The 18,925-nt window shown below is 28.0% G+C and overlaps 1 protein-coding gene across 3 annotated transcripts; it reads right to left on the bottom strand.

The window, feature by feature from the left end:
• Nucleotides 1–25: 25 nt before the first annotated feature.
• Mt2 (tRNA (cytosine(38)-C(5))-methyltransferase) lies at nt 26–18,907 on the bottom strand. 3 transcript variants are annotated; one of them, XM_087160813.1, is made up of 10 exons: nt 18,739–18,907; nt 17,425–17,558; nt 15,819–16,005; nt 14,797–14,868; nt 13,256–13,472; nt 11,618–11,838; nt 10,634–10,694; nt 9,526–9,658; nt 7,697–7,811; nt 26–113 (listed from the first exon to the last, which is right to left on the bottom strand). In XM_087160813.1, the coding sequence occupies exons 2-10, from the start codon at nt 17,546–17,548 to the stop codon at nt 74–76; spliced, it is 1,170 nt and encodes a 389-aa protein (XP_087016939.1). In that variant the 5' UTR covers nt 17,549–17,558; nt 18,739–18,907; the 3' UTR covers nt 26–73. The 3 variants fall into 3 exon arrangements, with proteins under 3 accessions (XP_087016939.1, XP_087016940.1, XP_087016941.1); XM_087160814.1 differs by lacking the exon at nt 18,739–18,907 and adding an exon at nt 18,268–18,286; XM_087160815.1 differs by lacking the exon at nt 17,425–17,558 and having other exon boundaries at nt 18,739–18,892.
• Nucleotides 18,908–18,925: the final 18 nt, after the last annotated feature.

The following is an 18,925-nucleotide window of genomic DNA, read 5'->3' as shown; positions in this document are numbered from 1 at the left end:
GTTTTTTTTAAAATAAAGACCAAGATTAACTTAAAAGATTTATTTACATATTCATATATACACACAAGTATCCCTATCCTTTTTCACTGGCTTCATTCTCATTATCATAATTTCTAAAACAAAATTACAAATTGGGTTAATTTTAAAATGACACAATTCCTTATTAAAAGTGTAAAAATAATTTTCATAACAATCGATTATGAAAATTTGTTCATTTGGTAGCATTTGGGACTTTTCTTAAAAATAACTTTTTTAACTGCATAGTGATTTTAAAAAATGAATAAAGTGCACAAATATGCATTTAAAAATGAAATAAAAATATTACTGGAAATAAAATTTCTAGCAATTTAAATCCAGTTTCTTTTAAGCATCAGAAGTTTGTGCTTCCTCAGACAGCAATTAATTATAAGATAACCATATATTTATATGGGGTCACCCTTAAAAAATATCCCTTTTTTCTGTATTTTTGTCCCCCTCGTCCTCATCATAAAGTGTCACACTTCGTTTTACTCCAAATCACCTGGTTACATGTCGCATGGCAGCAGTTCAGAATCAAAACAGATACTTAAAATTTTAACTATGCATTTTATTCCCTTCCAAGCATGACAACATTCATGTAAAAAACCCTTTTGCAGAATCTTCTTAATATATATATATATCTTATTGTTTTTCTTAACTTTCTTTGTGTTTTCTTGTATTTATATATATATTCTAATTTTATACTAATGAAAACTGATTAAACATTTCTGAATTAAATAATTAAGATCAAATGAACAATAAATGTTTTCAAGGGTGTGAAAAAATTTACTTTTATATTATAATATATTGTAAATAAAAACATCAATACCACCCTATTACATAATTATCACCTTATTACACAATTTTTCAAATTATTGTAACAAGCTTAAATGATTAAACAAGATATAAAGTCATATACAGGGGGTGGACAAAATAATGGAAACACTTCTTTACTAATACAGTTTCTCATATTTCTCAAGAAAACTTAAAAGAAACTCAAAATGATAAGGGGTTTTCCACAAATATAATTTTGTATCAAAGGACAAAATTAAATAACAAATGATAATGCCTTACAATAAATGTTTATATACAGAAATATGATTGTTAAAGGAAAGAAAAGACACTTTATAGGGATAATCCCAAACAATGCTAGCGTCATTTTTAATAAATCTTATTTAATAGTTCAAAATGAAATTTGTGGAAAACACCTTATCATTTTGAGTTTTTTTAAAAAAGTATAAAATATACTTAGAAAATGGCTTTTAAATTAAGGTATTAAAATAAGATTTTTTTTTATTAGTTGCACAATACGATTTCCTACAAAATTAAGAAGAAAAAAAATTCACAATTTTCCCTTGCGGGCGCGGTATAAAAGAACTACTAAAATTACTAATATCTTGCACAATTTTAAACGAATTTTTCTCAAATTGTAAAGCAGTAATTTTGTAACTGTTCAGTTTTGTAAGTGAGCAACGCCCTCTGTGTAAAAAACGAGAGAACTAGTGTGTGTATTAATTACCAACCTCGAAAGAGGCAAGTGTGTGAATTCAATGTGCAAATAAAATATCAGTCCACTGCGTTAATATGTGTTTTGTGTCTCATGTTAAGAGAAATAACATGGTCCTTACCCGAGCCTGAGCGGGTAAGCGATCTATGGACGAGAGAATTTTGTGAAAATTAAGCTAAAATTAGTGCAAAAGATTCAGTGAAAAGTGTACGTGTACGATCGAGAATCTAAACCGAAACTTAAGTGCGTCTAACAGCGATCTGAGAAGGTAGGTGAAAGTTAAATTTATATTTAAGTGAATTAAACTATAAACATGTCTTTGACTAAATTAAAAAAAGACGAATTAAGACTCGTCGCAGAAGAATTAAACTTAAATGTACCGGAGGGTGCAAAAATTGCCGATTTAAAAACTTTAATTGAAAACAGCGAAGTGTATAAAACAGATCAAGAGCTATTTAAATGCGCACTGGATTATGCTATAGAGGAAGTAAAAAATAAAAAGTCCGATAGTGAATCTAAATTAGAATTTGAGCGAATTAAATTAGCCGATAGTGAATCTAAATTAGAACTTGAGCGAATTAAATTAGCGCAATTAGAAAAACAATTAGCGCTAGCTAATGTTCAAAAAGAGTTACCGCATAATTCCGTAATCGCAAAAGAAAGTGTTTCTGAGAATCCCAATAATATTAATATCGAAACTTTACTAAAATCGGTAAAAACCTTAACTATACCTGTACCCTCACGAGTTGAATCTTATAATTTATTTTTTCAGTCGTTGGAAAAAGCATTTAAAACAAAAGAGGTTCCCGAGCAATTTAAATGTGAAATTCTTTTAAATATTTTAGGTGAGAGAGCTAACAATTTAATGGTTCACATTTCCGAAGAAGAGTTAACTAATTACGATAAACTCAAAGATTTAGTGCTAAAAGAATTTTCCCCTACACCTCAAGAATGCTTAAATAAATTCCAAAGAGCACAAAAAATAAGTTCAGAGAATTATGTACAATTTGCGTCAAGGCTAAGTGCGACGTTTGAATATTATTGTCAATTACGTAATGTAAATGATTTTAAATCCGTCTGTGAGTTAATAGTATCGGATAAAATAATGAGTACTCTCGATAGAGAATTGATGACTCATATTAGTGTAAAACAGGGAGAAAAGTATTTTAAACCACATGAATTGGGGCGTGAGTGTGATATTTATTTATCTTCGAAAGGCAAAAGCAAAAATGAAACATTTTCGAAATCTTTCAGTGGAAATACTAAGCGTTACGAATTTAATAAACAAAATAGAGTTAATAATTCGAGTGTACAGAGAGGAGCAACAAATGTATTTTTATCTGAAATAAAAAATGATAACTGTGTATTATGTAAAAACAATGAGTCTCATGCTTTGCAATTTTGCCCCCAATTCAAAAGAATGTCTGTGCACGATAGAGTAGAGTTTGTAAAAAATAATAGACTATGTTTAAGTGTTTTTCCCCCAGATGTGAAGTTAATATATGCAGAATGAGAAACTGCTTTCTATGTAAAAAGGCTCATCACAAACTTTTACATTATCCGAGGGAAATTAAAAACAATTCCGCCACTCCCAATATGGCGCCAATTAATGATCAAAATAAATCACAAACAACCGCGTTTAATGTAAGTGCTGAATCATTCGTTCCGAGAGAAGACACTACTCAAATAGTGGCGACCGCGTGTTTTAAAAACAAATGCTTATTAAGTACGGCATTAATCCTCGTAAGGGATAAATATTCGGAATGGCAGATGTGTAGAGCGTTACTGGATTCGGGTAGTGAAACCTGTCTAATTTCAAATGAATGTGCTAATAAATTGCAACTTAAGAGTGAAAAAATAAATACATTGATTTCTTGTTTAAACGATACTTCTATGATGGTAAATGGGTGTGTTAAAGTGGCGATTTCAAATAAAAACAAATCTTTTGAAAGAGAATTAGATATGCTCATAGTTAAAAAAATCACAGAATTTATTCCGAATAAAACTTTAAATATAAATGTCGATTTTTCAAATTTCGTGGAATTAGCAGATGACACTTTTAATATTCCGGGAAAAATAGATTTATTATTGGGTGCAAATATATTTTATGAGTTGATAAAGTCGGAAAGAATTAAAATTAAAAATTCGCAATTGCTTTTGGTCAATAGCGTATTTGGGTATATAGTGACCGGAAATTTAGATTCAATAAATGAACCAAAGGTTCACTGCGGTTTGATTCGTGATGAGGACTTAAATAAAACACTAGAAAAATTCTGGCAAATAGAAAATGTCGAGGAAACAATAACAAAGAGTAAAGAAAACTTAATTTGCGAGAAACACTTTGCGGATACTCATTTTAGAACTAGGGAAGGGAAATATGTTGTTTCAATGCCCCTAAAAGAAGATCCCTCATGTTTAGGAAACTCAAAAGATATAGCCCTCAAACGTCTCAGATCGCTGTGGAATCGCTTAGCTAAAGATGAAATTTATTTAAATTTATATCGTGATTTCTTAAAAGAATATGAGAAACTAGGACACATGAGAGAGGTTACTAGAGAAATTGAACCAGAGGTAACATATTATGCTACACATCATGGAATCTATCGTCCAGAAAAGTCCACGACAAAACTTCGTGTTGTATTTAATTGTTCTTCAGTAACTGATAAGGGAATATCCCTTAATGATATTCAGTATAACGGAGGAGTGATTCAGGAGGACTTATATACTCAAATGCTAAGGTTCCGCACATATGCATATGCCTTTACTGCTGATATCAAAATGATGTATCGAACAATTTTAATCAATCCAAATCAGTGTAATCTTCAGAGAATCGTGTGGTGTGAAAATGAAGATGAACCGCCAAAAATATACGAACTATCTACCGTTACTTACGGCACGGTAAGCGCATCTTACTTAGCGCAAAGAACGCTTAAACAGCTCTCAGTTGACGAACAAACCAATTTCCCCATGGCTGCTCCCGTCCTGCAAAATAATTTTTACATGGATGACTGTTTGTGCGGTGCAGACACATTAGAGGAGGCAATTGAGCTCAAGCAACAATTAAAAGGGATTTTGCAAAGTGCTGACATGACACTACACAAGCTCTGCGCCAATCACGTGAAACTGGCACCAGATTCTGAATGTGATTATAATTTTGCAACGTTAATAGAGACAAAAACTTTAGGTGTATCCTGGAAACCAATTTTAGATTGTTTTCTATTCAGAGTAAAGGTATGCTTGGAGAATTCTTACACAAAACGTGACGTTTTGTCCACTATTGCCAAGCTCTTCGATCCGATTGGTCTAATGGCACCGGTAATAGCAAAGGCAAAGATTTTCCTTCAGCGTTTGTGGAGAATCAAAATGGACTGGAATGACTCTTTACCAGATGAAGAATATCGAGAGTGGCATCAATTTCTAGTGTCTTTAGAGAGCATCAACAATATAGAGATTCCAAGACGCATCTTCATCACTATTCCAAAAAGTGTAGAAATCCATGGCTTCGCTGATGCATCTCAGCAATGTTATGGTGCAGCAGTCTACTGTAAATCTAAAAATTCAATGAATGAGACTTTGGTTAGTTTGATAACGAGCAAATCAAGAGTTGCGCCTATAAAAAGTCTGACTATCCCAAGACTTGAGTTATGTGCTGCTGTTCTTCTGTCAAAACTTGTGAAACGAGTGGTTGCTGCGTTAAAGTTAGAAACGGTTGAAATATACCTTTGGACAGACTCTATGATAGTTTAGCGTGGCTTCAAAAAGAACCCATAGATTTAAAAACCTTTGTTCAAAACAGAGTGGCCACAATACAAGAATTATTTCCTAATCAGCGATGGAGACATGTACCAACTGATGAAAATCCTGCAGACTTAGTTTCACGAGGTGTTGATCCTGATAAACTTCTGCATAACAACTTATGGTTTCATGGTCCGATGTTTCTTGCCGAAAATGACTATCCAAATCGAACTATAAATTGTAGTGAGAAACACAATGAGTACTATTCAGAACTGAGAAACTCCACCACTGGAGACTTTGAGGACTTTCCGTCTGTGCTTAATATCCATACTAATAATTTTATAAATGATTTACTTGATTTAAGCAATAACTATATAACTATTTTACGTGTTGTGAGTTTTCTTTTCAGATTCATTTACAATTGTAAAAATCCAGATGCAAGAAAAATTGGTCCCTTGTTAGTAAGTGAAGTAAATGCAGCTGAAATTTGGTTGATAAAATGTTTACAACGAAGTGAGTTCCCAGAGGAAATCAAAAGCTTGGAAAAGGGTAAGCCTATTCCGAGGAACAGTAAGTTGTCTTCCTTGTGTATTTTTCTAGATGAAAATAAGCTGATGAGAGTTGGTGGTAGATTATCTCTGTCTGACTTGCCTGTTAATTCTAAGTTCCCCATCATTTTACCGGGTAAGAATTCTTTAACCACCATGATTTTGAGATATTGTCATTTAAAATATTTGCACTTGGGACCACAAGCATTATTATATCAAGTTCGACAAAAGTTCTGGCCTCTTAACGGTAGAAATAATTGTAGGAAAATTGTACATAGTTGTATCACATGTTTTAAAAACAAACCTGTTATGAGTAATCAAATAATGGCTGATCTACCAAAGGAGCGTACAAGACCTAATTATCCATTTAACATCACGGGAATTGATTTTTGTGGCCCATTTTCTATTAAGTTCAAAAACCAGAGAAAAGGGGTCACAAATAAGGTTTATGTTGCTGTTCATATTTGCTTGTGTACCAAGGCAATACACTTAGATTTTGTAACTGATTTAACGTCTCAATCGTTCATTGCCAGTCTAAAACGTTTTTTTGGGAGACGGGGCAAGTGTTCAAAAATCATGACCGATAATGCAAAAACATTTATCGGTGCTAACATTGAGATTAAAAAGTGAAGGAAAATGATAAATTGCCCAGATGAGACGTTAGCCAGTTATTTTACTAATGAAGGGATTGATTGGAAATTTATCCCACCAAGGTCACCAAACTTTGGGGGAATTTGGGAGGCTGGTGTGAAGTCGTTTAAGTTCCACCTAAAAAGAGTAATCGGCAATCAAAATTTGACTTTGGAAGAATTCTTAACAATTTTGACTGAAATCGAAGGTGTTTTGAACTCCAGACCTCTCACTCCACTTTCACCGGAGTTTGATGAATTTGAAACTCTATCACCTGGTCATTTCTTGATAGGTAGGCCCATCACCTCACTCGCTGAACCCCAACTAATAGATATAACTGAGAATAGGCTTTCTAACTGGCAAAAGATTAATAAGTATAGTCAGAGAATATGGAAGTTGTGGAAAAGAGACTACCTTAATAATTTACAGGAACGTAATAAATGGAAATTTGAAAAGAATAATGTAGAAATAGGAACCCTGTGTTTGATAAAGGAGGAGAATTTACCATCTACACAATGGTTAGTAGGACGGATTGTTGAGGTGATGCCTGGCCATGACAGAAAAATAAGAGTAGTGAAGTTAAGTTTACCTAATGGCAAACTACTTCAAAGAAATGTTCGTGACATTTGTATTCTTCCCATAGAGTAATTGTGTAAATGAAAAATTAGCTTTAGTTTTATATCTCAATGTCTTTTATATTACAATGTTAATTGTATTTAGTGATTTATATTTTTGAATATAACAATGATTGCCTGGTTGAACCAGTGCAATGTGGGGCGGTATGTTCAGTTTTGTAAGTGAGCAACGCCCTCTGTGTAAAAAACGAGAGAACTAGTGTGTGTATTACCAACCTCGAAAGAGGCAAGTGTGTGAATTCAATGTGCAAATAAAATATCAGTCCACTGCGTTAATATGTGTTTTGTGTCTCATGTTAAGAGAAATAACAGTAACTAATTTTAAATTACACTAAAAATTTTGTTTAATTTTATTAAATATTTTTAAAGTTGTAGCAAAAATCATATAATAACCAAAATAACTGCTACAAGTTACAATTTTATTGCTACATTTTTTGGCATAGGTTGTTCAAAAATACTATTTTCCATTTGTAATTTATTGTCGGTCCCAAAGCTTTACATTTCATTGGCAAGTATGATAAGTCCCATGATTTAAACATTTCTAAAGTTATGATTCTTTAAGTATTTCCATTATTTTGTCCACCCCTTGTAATTTTGTAATTAATAATATAATCAATTCTCACTTGGAAAATATTTCATCTTTAAGTAATGATTGTATCAAGCAAGTAACAACAAACACATTTAGACTGTTTCCTAATGATTTATACTTCTGTCTCAGTGTTATAGAAGAAGGAAAGTCTGAAAGAACAATTAATATATTTCAATGCATAAAAATGTTAAAATTTTGAGTTATTCAAAACAAAAATAAAAAAAATAGGAATCAGATCAGAAAATTAAAATTTATGATAAGCTTTTTTACTGAATTTTAATTTCAGTACGTTTTTAATAAACATTAACTAATAATGTTGGATCCAAATTCTAAGAATTTTAGAAAGTAAAATTGTCCAATATGTTTTTGATTGTGTTTTAAACATAATTATACACTGGTGTAAGAAATTAAGAGAATTTGCAGACTTGGTCGATTATCTCTAGAACTACTGGACAGATTTTAATGAAATTCGCTATGTACATACATTGATACAATACAAAACAAGTAACCATTCAACAGTTGTAATACACACTCATGACTGTGCGTAACACTCATTGCAGTCGGAAGGTATGAAATATCAGCTGTAGAATAAACAAAATGGGTTAATAAGGGGGATATACAGGCCTCGCAGCGTGATTTCATACTTGAAATAACGCAGTTTATAATTTCCTGTGGCATTTGGCCTGAATTCTCTTCTGGCAATTTCATGCCTTCCGACCCCAACGAGTGTTATGCACTATCATGTGTGTGTATTACAATTGTTGAATAGTTATTTGTTCTGTATTGCATCAATGTATGTACATGGCGAATTTTTTTTAAAATCTGTTCAGTAGTTTTAGAGATAATCAACCAAATCTGCAAATTCTCTTAATTTTTTTCACCAGTGTATTGAATTACTATAAGTATCATCAGGTAGTTAAATTATCACTCTATTGATAAGCTTAGGTTAGAAAACAAAAAAAGTCAACCTCTTGTAAACTAAATTTATTCAAGTACTATTTAATGAATTGAATTTCTAGAAAAATATTTTAAAATTATGTAGTAAATAAAACAAAATGTTAATATATTTTTCTCAAAGGTATGGATAAAGGTCATGCTTAGAAGTGGTGTAAAAATTATGATTTTTTGTTTTGTTTGTTTTTGATAAAAATTACGATTTATATAATGGATTTCTTAGGTCAACTCTTTAACTAAACAGAAAGATTTTTTTTTTCACTCAAAGAAAGTATTTTCCTTTCATTTAAACGTAACTAAGCTGCAAACAGTTTTGCAACCAAACATTTATACAAAGTAAATGAAAGAAAAGACTGTTAAAAAATTGCTTTATTATTAAACTATATCATTCTTTATGAGTAAAATATAATACTTGTTTGACTATGAATTATTGTTTGAACATTTCATTAGCCTGTGAGAAACCTACCGTCATATTTAATAATGCAACATTTTGTTATTTATTTAGAAAAAAAAACAAAGTTTTCAAACAAAGTAAGGTGGAATTAATTTTATTATTTTAATCAAGAAAATTTAAAACTTGAGAAAAATTTACTTTATAATACACAATAAGATCATTTTATTGCATTCCCTCCCCCCTATATTTGAAAAACCAAAAATTTTATAACACTCATCACTGCATTATTTAAATATTTACTAATTTCCCTTTCGTCTAACTCAAAATTATTATTTCTGATTGTAGAATATTCTGCTTAGCAAAACTTAAACTTACAAATTCCCCCTTTCATAATTAAAGAAAAAAACTCTTAACTCAATAAAATATTTCTTAGTTTTATGAATTTTTAAATCAGTTAATAGCAAAATAGAATTTATAATTACATTAAAAATAAAATATAATTGTTCAGAACTTACTAAAAGAATCTGGGAAGCACATGATATTGGATATTTCTTTGGGAGTAAAATATCGAAGTCCCAAATTTCTCAGTAATTCTAATTTAGAATTGTTGTCATCAACACAAGCAACCTGCTTAAAAATTTCAGTCACCTGCAAATAAATTTTAAGCATTTATTGTACCAAAAATTTCATGTGATGAAAGTAGTTGATCACAAGCAATTTTGTAATAATAAATTAATTTCACTGTTTCAAAATTAATAACACTAGTTTCACATTTAGATAACATAAAATTTTAAAACAATACAGTATAATATTTTCAAAATTATTTCATATTTCTAAAAGAGAAATATGAATTTCAGAATTATCTAATAATTTAACTTCAGAGAACAACAGCGTTGGAAAATTAGAATTACAAATATAATTAATATTATTATAATGCTTTTTTAAATTTATTGTTGTTTGTGTGAGAGAACATAGTAACTTTGGTAAGTCATGAAAAATTCGTGAAATTATTCATGGAAAGTCATGGACTTGAAAATCTAAAATGAAACACATACCCCGTATGTAGGAGTAAGGGTAGAAAAAGCAACTCCTACCAATCTGGCTTTTTGCTTATCTGGTACACCTTTCCCCTAAGTTAGACCAGATAGACAAATCTCATTGCATAATTATCTGAATATATTGGTAAAAATTTTAAGATAAAGCTTAATAAACTTAAATGCCCAAAATTAAACATAATTTTTTTCTAATTTAAATCATATTGTAACAAACACGGTTTAGTTAAAAGGGCGGATCTTCCAAAGCTAATAATTAATTTTAAGTAAGAATGCACAAAGTTTTGAATTTCAACACTGAAGCTGGTGGATTAAACCGGCAAATAAATAATACAGAAATAAGATTTGAGGAATAAAAGAAACTATTTAAAAAATAATTAAGTAATAAATTGCGTAGTCATAAGTTTAAATTTGCAGATCACTAAGAAATAAATAGTTATTGTTGAATGATCATTGTAACTATTTTTCTTGTTTACAAAACTTTAAATACAACATTCTCTTTAATTTTTTCAATCATGGTTTTGAATGTATTGTTAAAAAATGATATGCATAAAAATCTCGAAAAAAGTACCTTTAAAGAATCTGTTATTGGGACAAATATAGATCCAGTTCCTTGAGCATAATGACTATATCTAAAAGAGAAGTAAATATTTAGAAACACAGACAATTTGATGGAAAATGGACAATTTGAATATTTTTCTTCAAAAATTTTTTCATCAATTTAATACATTTGAACGTTTAAATAGTGCAATTTTAACTACAACTTACAGTGAATACAAGGTCATTTACAATAGCTATTTTAAAACAGAACTCTAATTTGTAGCATACATTGTTAGTAATTATAAGAAAACTATGTATTACAACAATTCATTATTATTATTACTCAAATACCTTTTCTTTGAATTATTAAAGCAAAGACAATAAATTTGTGAAAAACATTTTTATTGCAGATGATTTTTGGTCATAAAATTAGTTTGATTTATTTTTAGATGTTTTATAGAAGAGATTAAATAAAAATTAAAAAAATTTCCAGCATAGATTTTGGATTGAGGTAAAGGTTTTTGGGTAGAACAGAAGCCCATTATAGCATTTAGAGTACTTTTTATAGTAAAAATCACTTTAGCTTTTATCTATGTTGATAATAAAATAAGATGTCCTTTAAAATGAAACAAAGTATTTTGGATCAAAATGCAGTTATGTTACTCAACATTTCTATTTGAAAAATTCTGCAATATTTTATTTGTTCACTGATAAAAAAATCTAACGGGAAGGAACTATATTGTAGTTGAGTTGTATTTCTATTAAAATATTACCAACACATTCTTTCATAACAGTCAATAACTACATTGTCTTTTACAAGCTTAAAAATTTTTAAGAAAAGGTAAAATCTGTTTTTTTTTTTTTTTATTTTTTTTTATTGAAAGTATTAAGAAGGTTAAAGAAGAGACAAAGGAATTAAGGCCACATATTCCATACTTTCTACTGAAGTACATATTATTAACTGGGTTCAAAAAGAGACATTGTAAGTTTAGACATCTTACAACTTTCAACTTACGCTTTGGTAAAACAACAGCAGGTGTTACTAGTTTCATCAACAATATCTAAAACTGTCCAATGTTTTAGAAGAACATGATCAGGTACAAGATAAGGTTTAAAATAATCAGGACTATTTTCTTCTAGATGATGTTTTAAACTACACATATTATAAGTACTGTGAATGCATTTTAAACAATGAGATTTCCAATTGTAATTTGAATGTGGAATGATGTTGAATATCTGTAAAGTATAATAACAAACACTTTATTTTTAAATGCCTAAATATATAAAATAATTGATAATTTAAATTTAAATAATGACTTCTTAAAGTTACAATATGCTTAAATACTCATAGTAATAACTAATTCAAGTTGTTTGAAATAAAACTAACATGTTAAGAGGAAATTTGGTGTATATTAATTATTCCATAACTACATTTTCTACACTAAAACATGAATTCAAGTTAGAATGTGTTATATATTTTTTAACTTACACACAATTAGAAAAACTCAGTAATGTCTTCAATTATACAGCATCTTTCGTATGAAGCCAAGTTTATTTATTTATATTGCCTTACCTTGCTTAAACCCCCTCCCCCCCAAAAAAAATTAAATAATCCTTTTCTATAAAAAAAGCTTTATAGAGGGATAAAAACTAACATATCACATAACTGTAGTAAATATAATAAATACAACTGCAAGCATCACGCCCAATACTCTTACCAAGTGAATACAATAAGATGTTTTATAATTCTATAACTCAAGGAAACCTGTTAATAAGATTTAAATAATTGTAGCTAGTAATTTTTTTATTTAAACTTATTACACTATTTTCTGCTTTATAATAAACAAAAAGAATCCTTTCATAATTATAAAATCCTACTGAGTAAGAAACTTTGTTTAACTTATTTACTAAAACTAGCTAAATTTAAACTTATTACACCACTTTTTGCTTTATTTATCATAGTCCAAAAGATTCCTCTCTTAAAAAATCTTACAGCATAAGAAGTATTATTGATTAATTATAACCTATTTAATAAAAAAATAACTAACTTTAAACTTATGACTCTACTTTATTTCTTATACTTCTTATTATACTTCTGCTTTATTTATTCCCTCTCTTCATTATAAAATTCTATTGGGTAAGAAATATGGTTTATGCTTTAAAATCCATCAGTTAATATTAAAAATGTTCATTATTTCATAGTCTTTAATAAAATGTATAGTCAAATGTGATAGATAAATAATTATAGAGGACATAAAAATTAAACTAACTAAAAAAAAAAAGACATTGAAGAATAATTCAGAGAAAGGAGATTGGCAAAATTTCCAAATAATAATAATAATAATAAAAAACAGGGAAAAAAATGTTAAAAAAAAAATTTAAAAAAGAGTAAAGATCATAAATAGAGGTGACACTATTCTGTACAATTAAATTTCTAAGTGCTTAATAGTTCATGATTATGATGCTTTTAAACACCTGGAATATGCAGATGTAAATTGGAGCAATCCTCCTCTTCTTTGTCTAAGATAATGCAAAAATTACCATTTATTGTAAAATTTTAAATGTTTTTCATTATTATTTATTTTGCTATTTGTTGTAAGAATTAGTTCATTTAAAGAAAAATATTCAACCACAGATACATAGAAAAACATACCTTTACATCAGTAGTTGTAATTGGCTGAGATTCCAACTTAGCAGTCATGTAATAACGAAGTCTTGAATTAGGAACACCAAAACCTATGGGTGACAATAAAAATTCTTGATACCTGTAGTTGCATTGTTCCAAAGTTTTTATTAAAACATTTCTTGCTTCTGAATCTTCAAAACCTTTAACATTCTCTAGAATTATATAAGAGGGTTTTCTCTGCAATCTGTAATGAATGAAAAACTCTTAACAATGTTACCAAGTTGGAATTCTTGCATAGACACACATACAGAAAATTATAAGTTTTTGTTTAGTTGTTTGTTAATTTCAGAAAGCAATTTGTACTGATAAAAGTTTCAGTTTTATTGTAACACCTAAGAGACCAAGTTAACTAAAATCTAGGTATGACTTGAATGTATTATATTATTTTACAAATTTACTTCATAAAAATTTTAAAACATCCTGACTTCATTATTTACGTGTAAATTGTACTAATTCTATTTCTATATCTTCAACACTTTTGCATCCTCAAACAATGCAAAAAACACCACTACTACTTATTAAAATTTTAGATTGTTTCTCTTAAGCTACACTACTTTGTCTGATATAAAAAAATGCAACAGATTTTAATTTGTTAATGAGTCCTATGATTAGCTAAAACATAACACTGGTTAACCAAGGATAATAAGGCAAATTATACACTTCATTATCAATTTTGATCCATTTATTTCCGAGAGAAAAAATGAAAAAAAAAAGGCTTGATGTAATAAAAAGTTATGTTACCAAGTGTGAATTCTCGCATAGATGTACATATAGAAAATTATAAAATGAAATTATAAGTTTTGCTTAGTTTTTTGTTAATTTTATAAAACAGTTTGTACTGATAAAATTTTCATGTTTCATTGTAATCCCTAAGAGATCAATTTTACTAAAATCTAGGTATGATATTGATGTCTCATTTACTTCATAAAAATTTTAAAAAATCCAAACTTTACTATTTATGTGTAAATTGTACTTATTCTATTTCTATATCTTTAACACTTTTACATCCTCAAATAATGCAAAAAACACCACTACTACTTATTAAAATTTTAGATTGTTTCTCTTAAGCTACACTACTTTGTCTGATATAAATAAAAATATATAAAAATTAACAGATTTATAAGTCCAATGATTAGCTAAAAAGTAACAGCGGTTTAAGTTTAGTCAACCAGGGATAGTAAGACAAAAGATACAGTTCATTTTCAATTTGACCCATTTCTTTTCTAGAGAAAAAATGAAAAAAAATTTTGATGTAATAAAAAGTTATCTACACTGCTTTGCAAAATACATGCAAAACAGTTGTTTCAGGCTCTTTAAAATAGTAAACATTAAAAAATCAAATTTATAACTGACTCTCTACTTGTATGACACAAGCAAGTATGTAATGAATAATCACAAGCAAATAAACATGCTAAAAAGATATTATTTTAAATAAAGTTATAAAATTTTAAAAAATAATAATAAAAAGTTTGAACAACAAAATTTACTTAAAATAACAACCAACTTACTGAACAAGAATTTTCATGATATGTAAAAAAGAATCACTTCTAGCATCCTCTACATCTTTCTTTAATCCAACCCTGGAAATTAACACCAGTATGTAAATTACTTTGGTAAAGCAATATTACAAAAAATATGATTAAGATAAAATTGATAAACGAAAACTGTGGCCACTTTATAAAATGTATGAATAAAGAATTAATGTAACTATCTGGTGCAATAATTATTAAGTACCTTCACCAAAATAATTAGTTAATTTAAATGATATTGATCAATATCTGGATCTCACACCAGAGCATTCTATTACTCTTTTAAAACAAATCATAAAACAAAGAACTTTAAATTTTAATATAAAAACTTTATAAATCTATATTTTAGAATAAAACAGTTTCTTCTTTCTTTTCTAAATTGAAATAAATAATGAATTAATTTAAATCGCTGTCTTTTTTTAAATTTTATATTGAGAATTTATATTGTAAAACACTTCATTTTCATTAGAATAGGAAATATTTCCCAGTCAAAGTAAGATTTAATTAAAGCTAAGTTATTTGGAGTTTAAAATCAAATTTTTACTAAAGCAAAGAACATAAAATTTTTAAATTTGTCTCTGATTTGATTTTATTGAAAACATTGTTATTATAACAAAATCGAAGCAGATTTTAATCAGTACATTAATTTTAAAGTTAATTATAAAATAAAGAATATACATCTTTTATAAAATGTCTCATAAAAAAGCTACATTTAAAATATTAACAAAATTTTTAGTTTAGACAGTAAAAATTAAATTTTTTTATTATAACAAACAGAACAACTTTATTCATGAAAATCATTTAAAAAATATATTTCAACGTTTAAATAATTTTCTTCATCCCCACACCATTTTCTTTTAATAAAAAAACATAATTTAATCATTATTATTAATAATCAATTTATATACAGCCTCAGTGTTTTTTTTATAGTCATTATTATTGAAAAATAATTGAAGCAAAAAAAAGATGACACCAATAAGCAAACAACACCTTTAATTTACCTTGTGAATGGCTGACATGGTGGACTCATTGTTATGATATCTATTTTCATATCATCTATTTCTTTTACTGTAAATGATTTTAAATTTCTTTGATAATGACCTTTTATGCCAAAATTATGACGATAAATTTCATTGACAACAGGATTCATATCTACAGCAGCAACAACATCAAACAATAATTGTGACGCTAGAAATATACAAAATATATGTTATGTTGCATTTTTGTATGAACATGTTGCATGATGTATGAATATAATTAAATTTAATTCAATAATTAACATTTTCTTTGTTATTACATAGAATTTTACCTTTTTATCTAAAACCATGAATTTATTTTTATGCTAGTTATTTTATTTTTCTTCTTAAAAATTACTTTTAGATTTTTTTTTTACATTTATAATTCGTAAACTAAAAAACTGAGTCGGCTGTTCAACGATGTTTATGAAATAAAAAAAAGAAATCTCTGAAATATATTTCTATGCAAGCCAAATGCAAACATGGGAAATCTGTTCACAAAAAAACTGAAGTAATATATTTACAACACAGTTTTTCTAGTAATGTAGGCACACTAAAACCTGAATGCCTTCTACCTACTTGCTAAATTCACCAAATTTTAGAATTGCATTTTTAGCCTAAACATATTTAAATTTAATTCAATAAGTAATAATTAACATTTTTCTATGCTATTATTACAAATTATACATTTTTGCATCGAACTATAAATGTATTTATTATGTTGTAACGTTAGTTAGCTTTGTTTTCTACTTAAAAGTTAATGAAATTCATATTTCAATAGTTGGGAGCTCCAAACCCAAGTCCAGATGAAGACTCAAAATTTTATATATAAAAATATTAACACAAATTGACAAAGATAATAAGAATATTTAAAAATAACAAAAAGCCTAAAAGAAAGTAGCTTTTATATATATATATATATATATATATATATATATATATATATATATATATATATATATATATATATATATATATATATATATATATACACACATATATATATATATATATATCAGGAGTCTGTCTAGGTTTTTCTGAGAGGTACCTATTTTGTGAAAATTTAGACATAATTTGTGAAAAATTTAAAATTATATTTAAAAATCCAACACAAAAATATGGCAAGAATATGGATTTATCATTTCTTAAGGAATACAAAAATAAAATTTTAAGAAAAAGTATTTTGTGAAACTACCGTTTTTCCTAAAATTAAATTTGTGAAACTACCGTTTTTCCTAAAGTTGAATTTGTGAAGGTACCGTTAAATGGTAGTAAATTCGGTCTGGACAGACACTGTGTGTGTGTATATATATATATATATATATATATATATATATATATTTAGACATCATTCTTGAACAGCATTTCTAGGAAATCCAGAGATTTCGCATTCAATCACTGTATTCTAAGAATTTTATTAGATTTTCCAACTTTATTTTTGTCTTATTTCTATACATTTTAAAAATAATTAAGTTTAAGTGGAGTTTATAATGACTATTTAACAAACGATTACTTAAAGCGAATTTTAGAAAAATATAGAAAACTACAAATTGCCCTTCTGAATAAAGAGAAAAAAATGATTTAAATCTACCTTCCAAAGCATATCTCATACCACCAATTCCACTATAAAGTTCCAGCACTCTGTAGCAGTAATTACTACAATGATTTTGTTTGTCACAGCTTGTAATGTGTTGAGAACATTTTGACACATCCATAAGGAAAAATCTAGAAGAATGGATTGTATTAAATTGCAGTGAAATATTTGATATCTTTATTGGTTATAAAACTAATTTATAATTTTTGATACAGGGATGTTTTTGTATGAGTACCTATCTGTACCAACTAACTTTGCCCAAGCCGAAAGGTTTTTTAACTTGCAAAAATTAAAAGAAAAAAAAATGCAAAAAGTTTTTCCTTAGGAAACCCTTTAAGTTGGTACCCTTCTGTGATATTGTTTAGTTTCTCATGTGCCATTGCCCAGTTGTCTTCAAAATTTAGCAACTTTTTGTAGTAGGTACCAATGTGAAAATATTTTCTTTGATATGATGAAATAACTTAAAACACTTTCCCTGCAAAATGCTATGGTACTTATCCATTTTGCTGATGCAGGCGACAAAGGCGTATATTTCAGGCGTATTTTAAATGCAAATCTAAAATTATTAAACTAATTTTTAAAAAAATACCCATACAATTGTCTCTAAATTTAGCAACTCTTGTGGTAGGCACCAATATGAAAATCTTCTGTTTGAAATGATAAAATAATTTAAAAAATTTCCTTGAAAAATGCTACAGTATTTCTCCATTTTCTGGTGTAGGTGACAATGTTGCCAATAAAAAACAGTACATTTATTCGTTTTTTTTTCAACTTCTTTTATTTGATTAATTAAATAATAAAATAACTGAATTTACCTGAGTAGGAAAAATGGATACGTACCAATGTGATGTTAGCCTATAATAATGTCATGTTTGTAAAAGTCTACACTTAAAGAAATTAGTATTTTGGGGGATATTCCTACATCATGACGATTATTGTCCGGTAGATCACGATATAATATGAAAATATTCCCAGTATTTTAAAAGGTAGAGAAAAGAGAAAGGGATGAGGGGAAAGTCTCAAAATTTTCTTTAAAAGTTTATTGACTGCCAAATAATAAGAAAACTCAATAAATATTTGTTGTTGTTATTGTTATCAGGCATTTTAAAATACAACAGGTCATTTCAACGTATCGGAAAAATGCAATAAACTTATCAGGGAAAATACACTACATCTATTTTAGACGTAAATCTAAAATTATGAAACTCATTTCATTAAAAAAAAATAAAAGATACAGATACACAAATTAGCATTTCTATAGAAAAAGAAAGTATGACAAAAAGTCAGTGAAAACTCAACGAGAGTACTTACTTATTAAGATTAGGGGGAATTATTATAAATATTTCAAACAAAGGATACTTTTTGAAAATTCAAATAAAATTACTCATTCGCTTTAATTAAAAAATGAACCATAAATCTGAACTTAAGAACATGAAACTATAATTTGTTTATTTACATTTCTAACAAACCTGTTCCGCTTATTTAATTCTGCCCGTCT

The sequence above is a fragment of the Parasteatoda tepidariorum genome, chromosome 4, assembly GCF_982258835.1.
Source record: "Parasteatoda tepidariorum strain Cologne lab strain chromosome 4, Ptep-v5.0, whole genome shotgun sequence".
Classification (NCBI taxonomy): Eukaryota; Metazoa; Arthropoda; class Arachnida; order Araneae; family Theridiidae; genus Parasteatoda; species Parasteatoda tepidariorum.
Note: the sequence above shows the minus strand (reverse complement) of the source record. Positions and strands in the feature narration are given on the sequence as shown.

What these genes read in the sequence shown, in the direction of transcription:
- Mt2 (XM_087160813.1), bottom strand. Translation starts at nt 17,548, where the DNA reads ATGGATGTGTCAAAATGTTCTCAACACATTACAAGCTGTGACAAACAA. An exon ending in TTACAACTACTGATGTAAAG is followed by an intron (nt 11,839 to 13,255) that starts GTATGTTTTTCT and finishes TATACTTTACAG; the next exon opens with ATATTCAACATCATTCCACA. An exon ending in GTGCTTCCCAGATTCTTTTA is followed by an intron (nt 7,812 to 9,525) that starts GTAAGTTCTGAA and finishes TTGTTCTTTCAG; the next exon opens with ACTTTCCTTCTTCTATAACA.